At 33.1% G+C, this 12,185-nt stretch overlaps 1 protein-coding gene and 1 pseudogene across 1 annotated transcript; both read left to right on the top strand.

Moving 5' to 3' along the window:
* The first annotated feature begins 1,109 nt into the window (after positions 1-1,109).
* Positions 1,110-3,726, top strand: LOC148692481 (uncharacterized; annotated as a pseudogene).
* A 187-nt stretch (positions 3,727-3,913) lies between these two features.
* LOC148692480 (uncharacterized) lies at positions 3,914-4,765 on the top strand. Its single transcript, XM_088682137.1, has 2 exons — positions 3,914-3,970; positions 4,073-4,765. Exons 1-2 carry the CDS (start codon positions 3,914-3,916, stop codon positions 4,763-4,765), a joined length of 750 nt encoding a protein of 249 aa, XP_088538263.1.
* The last annotated feature ends 7,420 nt before the right edge of the window (positions 4,766-12,185 follow it).

The raw sequence follows: 12,185 nt of genomic DNA, 5'->3' as shown, positions 1-12,185 counted from the left end.
TTTGTAGGAAATTTATTTGAGCTGGTTGAGTACATAAAGAATTGTTGACGTCGAAATTCTTCAACAAATCAGGTTTGTATCACTAACTTCTTTAATTTTTAAATTGTATAATACACAAGTTTATTTATTTAAAAATTATAATTTAAGCACTTAGATAAAATTCTACTATTTTTGTTAAATTAATAAAAATTTAGTCGAATTAATTAATTTTGTCATTCTAATTGTTATTTTAATTTGTTGTTATTTTGATAATTTTTTGTTGTTATTTACTAGAATGGATTAGATGAACATAATTTGAATTGTTATGAGAAAATGGAATGAATAATATTTATAAGCATTTATGTTAAATTAACAATATTAAATATAACATAAACTTATAATATTGAGTAATATAAGAATATATTATGTTAATTTTTTTTTTTTTGCACTCTAATTGTTATTTTGATAATTTTTTGTTGTTATTTACTAGAATGGATTAGATGAACATAATTTGAATTGTTATGAGAAAATGGAATGAATAATATTTATAAGCATTTATGTTAAATTAACAATATTAAATATAACATAAACTTATAATATTGAGTAATATAAGAATATATTATGTTAATTTTTTTTTTTTTTTGCACTCTAATAAGAATATAACCTAAACTTATAATATTTAGGAATATAAGAATATAAGAATATAACCTTTCATAAGAATATAACCTAAACTTATAATATAAGAATATCCCTTCATATAAGAATATAACCTTTCATATAAGAATATAACCTAAACTTATAATATTTAGGAATACAAGAATATATTAATTAATTTTTTTGCACTCTAATTGTTATTTGAATTTGTTGTTATTTTGATAAGTTTGATAACTTTTGGTTGTTATTTATTAGAATGGATTAGATGAGCATAATTTTGATAACTTTTTGTTGTTATTTTAATTTGTTTTTACTATAATAGGTGTTGAAAATTAAAAGATTGCAATCGTGATAGAGTTCGAGGGGTGAAAGATAGAAATTGAAAATTTTGATAGTTATGCCTACATGATAGGGATTGAAAGATTGTAGGCATCTTAGTGTCAACGTAATATTTTACCTTCGTAAAGTGGTAAAATATGGATAAGAGTTGGTTGACAATACCCCGAAATTTTGAAGCGTATACAACTGGAATTAATTTGTTTTTGGATCAAGCAGTTGCAAATGGTGTTGGTCCTGATAAGTTTAGATGTCCTTGCAAAAGATGTTGTAATCGATATACTTTTGTTAGGAACACCATTGTTGAACATCTCATATTGTATGATATGGATAAAGATTATAAAAACGCTTGTTGGCGACATCATGGCGAGCAAAACATTGGAGAGCAAAATGTGGGAATTGGAGAAGAAGAAACAGGAGATGAGGTGATTGGCATGCATGATTTTCTTAATGATGTATTTGTCCAACCATTAACAGAAGAAGGTGTTGGGCCATCTACTGAACCCCCTATTGGGGAAGGGCGTCCAGAAGAGGTGCAGACTTTTTTTAAGTTGCTTGAAGAGGCAGATAAAGATTTATGGCCAGGTTGTAAGGAGTTTAAGAAATTGGAAGCAGTTGTAAGATTGTATCAGATCAAGTGTTTAGCGGGAATGCCTGACGAGATCTTCACCACTTTACTGGAGTTAATTAAAAGAATGTTGCCTGAAGGGGATTGTTTGCCTGAATCCTGTTATAAGGCAAAAAAACTTATAAATGACTTGGGGCTGTCGTATGTGAAAATTGATGCATGTCCCAATGATTGCATGATCTATTGGAAAGATACTTCAGATTTGACCGTGTGCTCAGTTTGTGGTAAATCAAGATATAAAATTACCAATGCAGAGGATAGCTCGAGGAAAAAGGTCGCAGCTAAGGTTATGTGGTATTTTCCTTTAAAACCACGATTGTAACGATTTTTTATGTCGAAGCATATGGCTGAACATATGAGATGGCATGCAACTGAATGTCCTAAGGATGAGTTTATGAGACATCCTTTAGATTCTCCCGCATGGAAGCATTTGGATAATTTATATCCGGATTTTGCGTCAGAAATTCGAAATGTCCGATTAAGGTTGGCCAGTGATGGATTTAATCCTTTTGGGAAAATGAGGAATGATCATAGCACATGGCCTGTGGTGCTTTCTGTTTATAATTTGCCACCTTGGATGTGCATGAAGCAACCAAATTTGTTATTGTCTTTGTTAATACCAAGACCGCGCAGTCCTGGTAAAGAGATTGATGTATACATGCGTCCATTGATTGACGAGCTGAATGAGTTGTGGGAGGTGGGCATTCCCACTTATGATGCGTATTCCAACCAAAGTTTTACGATGAAGGCTGCCGTGTTATGGACTATAAGTGATTTTCCGGCTTATGGAATGTTGTCAAGATGGAGTACACATGGCTATAAAGCTTGTCCACATTGCATGCATGATAAAGAATCTATTTACTTGCCAGCGAGTCGCAAGATTTGTTATATGGGGCATCGACGTTTTCTTGAAGATAATCATAGGTTTCGAAGGCAAACCATCACTTTTAATGGTCGTCGAGAGCATCGTAGTGCACCAAGGCAGTGGACTGGTTTACAATGTCTCGAAGAACTTTCTACATTGAGATTTACTTTTGGAAAACCAAACAAAGATGCTTCAGTTGGGCAACGCAGAAGAAGAGCTTCGAGCAGTACAAGTAGTAACAGTCAGTGGAAGAAGAAATCGATTTTTTATGAACTACCTTATTGGAGGCATATGTTGATTAGACACAATCTTGATGTTATGCATATCGAGAAGAATATATGTGACAGTGTGGTGGGAACATTGCTAGATATAGAAAAGTCTAAAGATGGATTGGCGGCACGTGCAGATCTTGAATTCTTGAACATAAGACATAGTCAACACCCACGTAGAGAAGGAAATAGAACATTTCGACCTCCAGTATTGTTCACATTGAAAAGAGAAGAAAAAACTGCGTTTTGTAAAGTATTGTCTACTATTCGGGTCCCAGATGGATATTCATCAAATCTGTCGCGATGTGTGCACGTGAATGAACGAAAAATACATGGGTTGAAAAGTCATGATTGCCATGTTTTAATGCAGCAATTACTCCCGCTTGCAATACGCCCGGTTTTGCCTAAAGCTGTTACTATGGTTTTATTAGAGTTGAGTGCAATTTTCAGACAGTTATGTAGTAAGAAGGAGTCTGAGGAAGGATTTAAGCAACTGAATTCAAGAATTGCCTTGACATTATGTCAACTTGAGAAAATATTCCCTCCTGCATTTTTTGATATAATGGTGCACCTCCCAGTTCACTTGGCAGATGAAGCAGCTCTTGCAGGGCCTGTTCAATATAGATGGATGTATCCAATTGAACGGTAATGAATAAATTTTTATAATTTTTTTACAATTGTAGTCATAACTTTAATTAATAATTATAATAATTTGTATTTCGTTTTATAATTGTAGGTATTTGCAAACACTGAAGCGCTATGTTCGTAATAAGGGTCGTCCTGAAGGTTCTATTGCTGAAGCATATTTGGTGGATGAGTGCTTGTCATTTTGTTCCATGTATCTTACAGACGTTGAGTCTCGTCGTACCCGTAGAGGCCGAAATGAAGATGGTATTGGACGTGGAGTATCTGGTGGGTTATCAATTTTTGACTCGAAAGGATGTTATATGGGTTCAGGAGAAAATGTGGAGCTCGATCTAAATGTTCTTGATTAGTGCCATAGATACATTCTAAATAATTGTGATAAAGTTAGCCCATGTAGAAGGTAAGAACGTTTAATCATACGTCTTAATGTTTTATTGGTTTTCTTAACTTTGAAAAAATAATTATCTAAATTGGACATAATTGTGTAGGCAACATGAAGAATTCTTGAAAACTAAACATCGTCGAGAAAGGTTAACTATGCGACAAATTAAGGAGCTAAGCAAGAAAGAATTTCCAGAATGGTTCAAGCAACATGTGAGTTGATATAACAATCATATTATTTATTTATTGTTTTGCATTTTAATTATAACATGTTTATAGTTATTCTGTCAATTTTTATCTTCATACTTATAACAGATGAATTCAAGATATGATGCTAATGACACATTGATATCTCAAGACTTGCATTGGCTAGCTAATTATCCTAGTAGGGTTGTAAGTAGATACAAAAGTCAAATTGTTCATGGATTTAGATTTCGTATAAAATTTGTGGATGATAAGCATAAGAATCAAAATTGTGGTGTCTTTGTACCTACAAATGTTCCTGGAGCAATTGGGCAAGTGAATTGTTATGGCAGAGTTGTAGATATGTTCGAGGTCAAATATTGTGGTCCTACTGAAGCAGGAGATAGGGGTCGAACTGTGATGTTATTTAAGTGCGAATGGGTTAATAGTGAAAGTCCACGAGGAATGAAGACTGATCAATATGGATTTACTATGGTTAATTTCAATCAATTGGGATTTGAAGAGGATCCTTTCATACTAGCATCACAAGCATTACAGGCATTTTACGTGGAGGACACGATTGAAAAAGATTGGCACGTAGTTGTTCGAACTCAGCCAAGAGATTTATTTGACATGTTAGAGGATAGTGATGCTATTGATGATTATGCCATGCCGAACTTGGATGATCGAATTCTTGATAATGAAAATTTCCATACAAGGGTTGGCGTGGAAGAGACTCCCTTTCTTGAATCATTAGCGTTGCCTACCGGGTTCGTTAATCATGCCAATACCGATGATGAGTTAACAGATGATGACAGGGAATAAATATATTAATTATTTTTTGTATTAATTAGACTTTGTTTCATTTTGTATGCTATGATATCGTATCATAAAATTATATTTCTGTTTTTTTTTTTTTTTTTTTTTCTTGTTTCCTGTCGCTTTTAACCGACGGCATATGTCATGTGTGTCAGACTTAGCGTCGGTTTTAACCGACACAACCTTAGCCTATTCCGACGCAATGTTAACCTTACGTCGGTTTTATGCGACGCATTATTATCATATTTCGACGCAATGTTGTGAATCATATGTAATAATTGTATATAATTTAACAGTTTTAAAAACTATAATAATCCTACATATCCTATCATTCTTCTCTCCTACATATCCTATCTATCTTTGACAATATTCTTCCTTTATAATATGTTTGCCAATTAATTATTCATAATTATAACACATGAATATTCTAACTAGCCAATTATGTGGGTGTAGGAAGAAGATAAATTGTCTAATTTAAAGGTACATGTTATTACTCTCTACTTATATAATGATGCTTTGTTTTTTTTTTTTTTTTTTTTTTTTTTTTTTATAGTTTTGACTTCTAATTTCCTCATAAGGTTTTCTTTAATTTTCATGGATGTATTATAAATAATTTCCTCTTTGTTAGGTTTTCGTTCCTTTTTATTTTTTTTGGTTCCCTGCATGTTTGTGAGATGCACTGCCTATGGAGAAGAAATACTAAAAAGAAGGAAAAAAAATAGAAAGAAAAATAGTTAAGCAATTCAGTACTGAGTAACTGAAACGTTAGAGAAAAAAGAGCCTAACAAAAACAAGAAGTTTTCTTGGTGTTGAAATTTAGAGGAAGCCAATGCCATCAATAGTCAAAACGTGAATAAATAAAAAACGAATGAAAGGGAGTTAGCTTGACTTTGGACATTAATGCAATTAATTAGCCACAATACGTAAACGGTATAGCTTTAGCTATTAGAATGAAGAACATCTAACGCAAGACGTTTTTAGAGGCGCTACACCGTAATAAAAAAAAAAAAAAAAAAAAAAAAAAAAAAAAAAAAAAACCTCTTGCGAGGTGGAGTGGAACAACATATATAAAACATTACTTCATGCAAAATGATAATTATTATAATTATTAACAGTTTTACAACATATATAAATCATTAATTTAACAGTTTTACACCCCTAAAAACTATAATAATTATATATATAATTATTATACGAATTCTACGAAACTAATTTCAACGATCCAACCGTCAAACATGTTTGTATATAATTCGAGATCGTATACGAAAAAAATCGCAAAAAAAAAAACATTCTGGGATGAAGTAACAGGACAAAAAATTTCGACGGTTATCAACAAAAAATGACGATTTAACGGTTATTTTAAGTTCGATTTTGATGATTTTTTACAGCTACACTCCTTGAACCTATATGAATACAATGAATGAATTCGATCTTCAAATTAAAATATTTATACTAGTGGATACCACAAAATCTTAAGTTATACTTAATGAAAGTGTGAATAAACTCTTAAGTCTTAGTGAATCTATCGTTTTGATGGGATACGCATTCTACAAAACTAATTTCAACGATCCAACCGTCAAACATGTTTGTATATAATTCGAGATCGTATACGAAAAAAATCGCAAAAAACAAACATTCTGGGATGAAGTAACAGGACAAAAAATTTCGACGGTTATCAACAAAAAATGACGATTTAACGGTTATTTTAAGTCCGATTTTGATGATTTTTTACAGCTACACTCCTTGAACCTATATGAATACAATGAATGAATTCGATCTTCAAATTAAAATATTTATACTAGTGGATACCACAAAATCTTAAGTTATACTTAATGAAAGTGTGAATAAACTCTTAAGTCTTAGTGAATCTATCGTTTTGATGGGATATGCATTCTACGAAACTAATTTCAACGATCCAACCGTCAAACATGTTTGTATATAATTCGAGATCGTATACGAAAAAAATCGCAAAAAACAAACATTCTGGGATGAAGTAACGGGACAAAAAATTTCGACGATTATCAACGAAAAATGACGATTTAACGGTTATTTTAAGTTCGATTTTGATGATTTTTAACAGCTACACTCCTTGAACCTATATGAATACAATGAATGAATTCGATCTTCAAATTAAAATATTTATACTAGTGGATACCACAAAATCTTACGTTATACTTAATGAAAGTAAGAATAAACTCTTAAGTCTTAGTGAATCTATCGTTTTGATGGGATACGCATTCTACGAAACTAATTTCAACGATCCAACCGTCAAACATGTTTGTATATAATTCGAGATCGTATACGAAAAAAATCGTAAAAAACAAACATTCTGGGATGAAGTAACGGGACAAAAAATTTCGACGGTTATCAACTAAAAATGACGATTTAACGGTTATTGTAAGCCCGATTTTGATGATTTTTTACAGCTACACTCCTTGAACCTATATGAATACAATGGATGATGATCAATGAAAATTGATGATTTTGTAAAAAGAATAAAATGCAAGCTTTGAGTTACATTGGCAAGGTTTAAACTTTTGAGAAATGCTCATCTAATCCATTATAGTAAATAACAACCAAATGTTATCAAAGTTAAACTTTTGAGAAATACTCATCTAATCCATAATATATACTTATATTACTAAATATTATAAGTTTATGTTATATTTAATATTGTTAATTTAACATAAATGCTTATAAATATTATTCATTCCATTTTCTCAAAACAACTCAAATTATGTTCATCTAATCCATTCTAGTAAATAACAACAAAAAATTATCAAAATAAAAACAAATTAAAATAACAATTACAGTGCAAAAAAAATTGATTCAACTTAATAAATTTATTTATTAAAATATTATATGAGATAACATAACTGATTACTTTTTAATTTTGGATTAAAATTTTTTATTTTTTTTTGTTTCTATTTTTATCCTTGTTCTCTTTTTTTTGTAAGTTAAAACTTTTTTTTTATGTTGGGCGGGAATTTTCCCGGTTTTTTTGCACGGGGGAATGGGTTGGAAGACTTTGTCAGTCATTATCATGTCAAATTATGCTTATATTGGCTTTAACCGATGCAAAATTATACATTTTCGAGACTATCTGCTACAATGGATTTTCTGTCAGAGACACTACACAAATTTGTTCTTATTTCGACGCAAATTTTATCTTATTTCGACACAAACTTGTTCTTATTTCGACGTTATAAAAATCTGTCAGTTTAACGTCGGTTTTAACCGACGCAATGTGGCCTAATTTCGACGGTACTGACATAGTATGTCAGGCTATAATGATGGTTGAGTCAGACGGTACTGTCAGGCTTTCAGTCAAAAGCTATAATCATGTTGAGTCAGACATAGTGTCGGTTTTAAGCGACACAATGTGTCCTTATTTCGACGCAATGGGTCCTTATTTCGACACTATGCCACATAACGTCGGTTTTAACCGACGCAATGGTCTTCCACTGAAAAGTATGTCAGGCTTTCTGCCTAAAGATGTCAGGTTACGTGTGTAGGCTTTCTGTCAAAAGTATGTTAGGTCGAGTCAGACCTTGTGTCGATTTTAACCAACGCAAAGTGTTCATATTTCGACGCTATGCAATTATCCATATTTAATCTTCTTTATTTCCTATCTCTTCCGTGATTCCACTCCATTTCTGGTCTACTCTCGTCTCTATCCCCCACTTCTGTCTCTCGTCTCTATCCCCCATTTCTGTCTCACTCTCGTCTCTATCCCCCACTTCTGTCTCTCGTCTCTATCCCCCATTTCTGGCTTACTTTTTCCCCCATTTCAGCCATATTCCTTCTCCTTCCATTAAATTTTGCTATGGATAGTTCTCGTGAAGATCAACGTTGTGAAGAACGTCATTTGGAAGAGGACGAGGGTGATGCTGGTTCTTTTTTGAATTGTTATAAATCTCAGTTTTTATTTTTATTTTTTTGTGTGTGTGTTTGAACTATTATTATTGCTAAACTGAAAATATACATTTGTTTCCTGGTTTTTAATTGTGTGTTTGTATTAACAAGGTACATCTCAACGGAGGCGTGGACCCTCAATTCCTAAATGGACGAAACAGCTTTGTTCGTTTGATTCGTCCGGAAAATGCATTAGTGATAATGCTAGTGCTTTTTCAAAACATGTAGCAGCGGAGGTTAGGGACTATAGAAATCTGCCGTTGGAGAAAGATTGGCGTAAGGTTACAGAAGAAGATAAGGAAGCTTTCTGGAATAGAATAAAGGTATAGGTGTTTTTATTTTTAGTTGAAAATAGAAGAATAAGTCAATGATTGTAATAATAATTGACTAGCGTGATTTTTTTTGTTTTTTGTTTTTATGTATGTAGGGAAATATTTTTTTTGAAGATGCAGATATAGTAAAAATGCCTTTGATCCGTCATATGACGCTTAAGATTGCAGAGCATGCGCACAAAGAGTTTAGAAATAAGTTAAAAAAAAGTATTATACTAAAAGAGCAGAAGAGGTGCGCAGCGAGCCTCCTCCTGATGTGATTCCTGCCCAGTGGGATGATTTGTTGGCATATTGGAATAGAGACAAAACAAAGGTAAACCTTACACGATTTATTTCGTTATAACTTTAAAGTTGCCTAATATAATCTTTTTTTTTTCTTTCGTTTTTTTTTTTCAGGAGGTTGCTGAAAAAAATAAGATTAATCGGGGATTGAAATCAATGAACCATACCATTGGTACAAAATCCTTTGCAAGAGTGCGGGAAGAATATGTATGGATTGTACATTTTGAAGAAATGATTAATTTTAAATAATTATATTTATTTTTAGTATGAGGTTTGCTTATGTTGTCTGTATGAAATTTTATTTTTGATAAAGCGGAAGAAGCATGGGAAAGAAGCAGATCATGTAACCTTTTTTCGTGAATGTCATACACGAAAAGATAAAACATGGATTGATGAAACATCGGAGCGTACAGGGGTAATAGATTTTTTCGTGTTAGTAGTTGATTTTATTAGTGTTTATTATCTTTAGCTTATTTTTCTGTTTTACGATTGAATTTTTGTTTTTAAAAATTGTAATGCAAGTCAACAATGGAGAGCAATCTGCAAACATTGATTGAGTCGGGCCAGGAGGATAGTGAAGATCTTAGGACCCAAGTTTATGTTGATACTATGGGTCCTGAGAGGCATAATAGAGTCAGAGGATACGGTCATGGTGTGACTCCTGATATGGTGTCTTATGCATCTTCTTCATCTTCTACATCAATTTCCTCCAGGAGATCATCTAAGAGTTCAATGGCGTTGCTGATGACTCAAAATAATGAGTTGAAAATGAGGGACGAAAATAATAATAAACGGATTTCGGACCTAGAGAACAAACAAAATCAGTTGTTTGCATGGTTTTTTCAAAGATTTCAGCCACAACCACCGTATAGCCCGGGAACCCAACAATCAGGCCAGAGTCAACCTCCTCAACAGTCGGGCCAAAGTCAGCCTCCCCCTGCATATCCGTATGCTGGCCATAATCAGCAACCTCCATATCCTGTGTATCCGATGCCTGCGCAGCCCATGCCATACATGCAGCAGCCGCCCATGCCATACATGCAGCAGCCGCCCATGCCATACATGCAGCAGCCACCTTATCAAGTGCCAGTATATCGACCTGAGATGGCTGCTCCTAGTGGATCTTTTCCTGAAGTTCCAGCTGGGGGTTTTCTGGAATGCTTGCAGGTGTTGGATTTGATGTGGACTTGTCGAGGATTTTTGGATCAGATGGAGGATCTCAAGGAGGAGGATCTCAAGGAGAAGGTTCTCAAGCAGAAGGATCTGGACGACGTTCAGGCGCAGATTCGGTTGGGTAGTTTAATTGGTTCTTTTTCTTGTCGGTTAAATACGACACTATAATTGTTCTATCTTTTTGTTTTTTTATGTTATGTTTGTAATGTCGGATTTAATGTTTGTTACGACGGACGACTTTTTGGATTTTATGTGAAATGTTAGATGTACAGTTTGGCACTATTGTTTTTGTTATTTATTTTCATTAATGTTTATTTAGATCTTAAAATTTATTATTTTGATTATATAATTTATTTTAGTTGGAATTAATTGAAATTGCATGCAGTTGTCGATCTATTTTTATTATTATTAACAAATATAGTGTCGGTTAAGACCGTTACTAGATTTTATATTTTATTTATTTAATTGTTATCTAACGTCGGTTTAAGGGATATTTTATTTATTTAATTTTAATATAATGTCGATTAAAAGCGACAGTAGATTGCATACTTTATTATTAAATAGCTGATGCACGTGTAAGTATGCGTCTCTTTAAACCGACGTTAAGGTTAGTGTCGCTTTAAACCGACTCTGTGTAGTGGCGGATTAAGCTCAAAAAGCGACACTGAAGCCCTTTCACGACGCTAGCAATAGTGTCGCTATTGAAATGCGACATTACATTGTTTAATGTCGGATTTGTGCCAAATTTTCGACAGAAATTTGATTTCTCGTCGGTTTTTCCTCCGCCGGTGATAGCATATATTGTAGTAGTGGTTATGCAGTCAAGAAGGATGAGATCAAAAGAGTTGCTGATGCTAACCGTTAAGGGGGCCTAATAAAACAGCGATTCAACGACGAGAGTTTTGTCTCCGTTCTGTTTGTTAAGTCAACGGTTAGAACTTAGAACTTGTTGGACTTACCCTTGAACATGAGGGACTATGATTCTCTCCCTTTCTTTTTCCATCCCCTTCTATTCTCTTCTTTAACATTTTCTATTTTGTCTTTCTCTTTCTATAAAAAATTAATATAAAATGTTAACGTGACTTAACCATAATCGTTCAAATAGGAAAGGAGGGAAAAGGAGGAAAAAGGAGGGAAGGAGAGGGAAAAAAAGAGGGGAGAAAATCCCACTCCGAATATGAGAGATGTCATTTGTCCTTTTCTGTCATCCTTTAATTAGTTTTGGATCCTTTAGTTTTATATGGTTGGATGGGAACTTATCCGCTCGATACGAAATCACTAAAGCATGCTCCTATTGTAAGATACTTACGAAATCATAAGAACAACAACAAAATATTAGGATCACGAATTTGATAAATCAAACTACAATAAATTAGCTGCAATTTACTTATCTATAGAATACGGAGGACATGGTTTTAGCATTCCTCTAAAACCGCCTATTATAGTTAATAGAGAGACCAAATCACTATTAAATCAAAATGTTGTCCCACCAAGGCATGTACAATATGTCTTACTTAATTAGGGTTTCAATTGGTCAATTAAATATATTTTGGTTCCATGATTCTTACTAACCAATATTAAATCACGTTAAAAGTCAAATATCTTGAAGACCAAGTTATTTAACTTTTAAAGTAATTCGATAAATAATAATTGACAATTCAACATAAGTCTTACACCTACCACCACACCCATATTATACAATCAAGGGTTAAATGGACCATTCT

This window comes from Pyrus communis, chromosome 12 (genome assembly GCF_041283825.1).
Source record: "Pyrus communis isolate YQ-2024b chromosome 12, ASM4128382v1, whole genome shotgun sequence".
In the NCBI taxonomy this organism is placed as follows: Eukaryota; Viridiplantae; Streptophyta; class Magnoliopsida; order Rosales; family Rosaceae; genus Pyrus; species Pyrus communis.
This window is presented reverse-complemented; position numbering and strand designations above follow the sequence as displayed.

Coding starts and splice junctions, on each gene's coding strand:
- LOC148692480 (XM_088682137.1), top strand. CDS start 3,914: ATGCGACAAATTAAGGAGCTAAGCAAGAAAGAATTTCCAGAATGGTTC. Junction 3,971..4,072: donor CAGAATGGTTCAAGCAACAT/GTGAGTTGATAT, acceptor TACTTATAACAG/ATGAATTCAAGATATGATGC.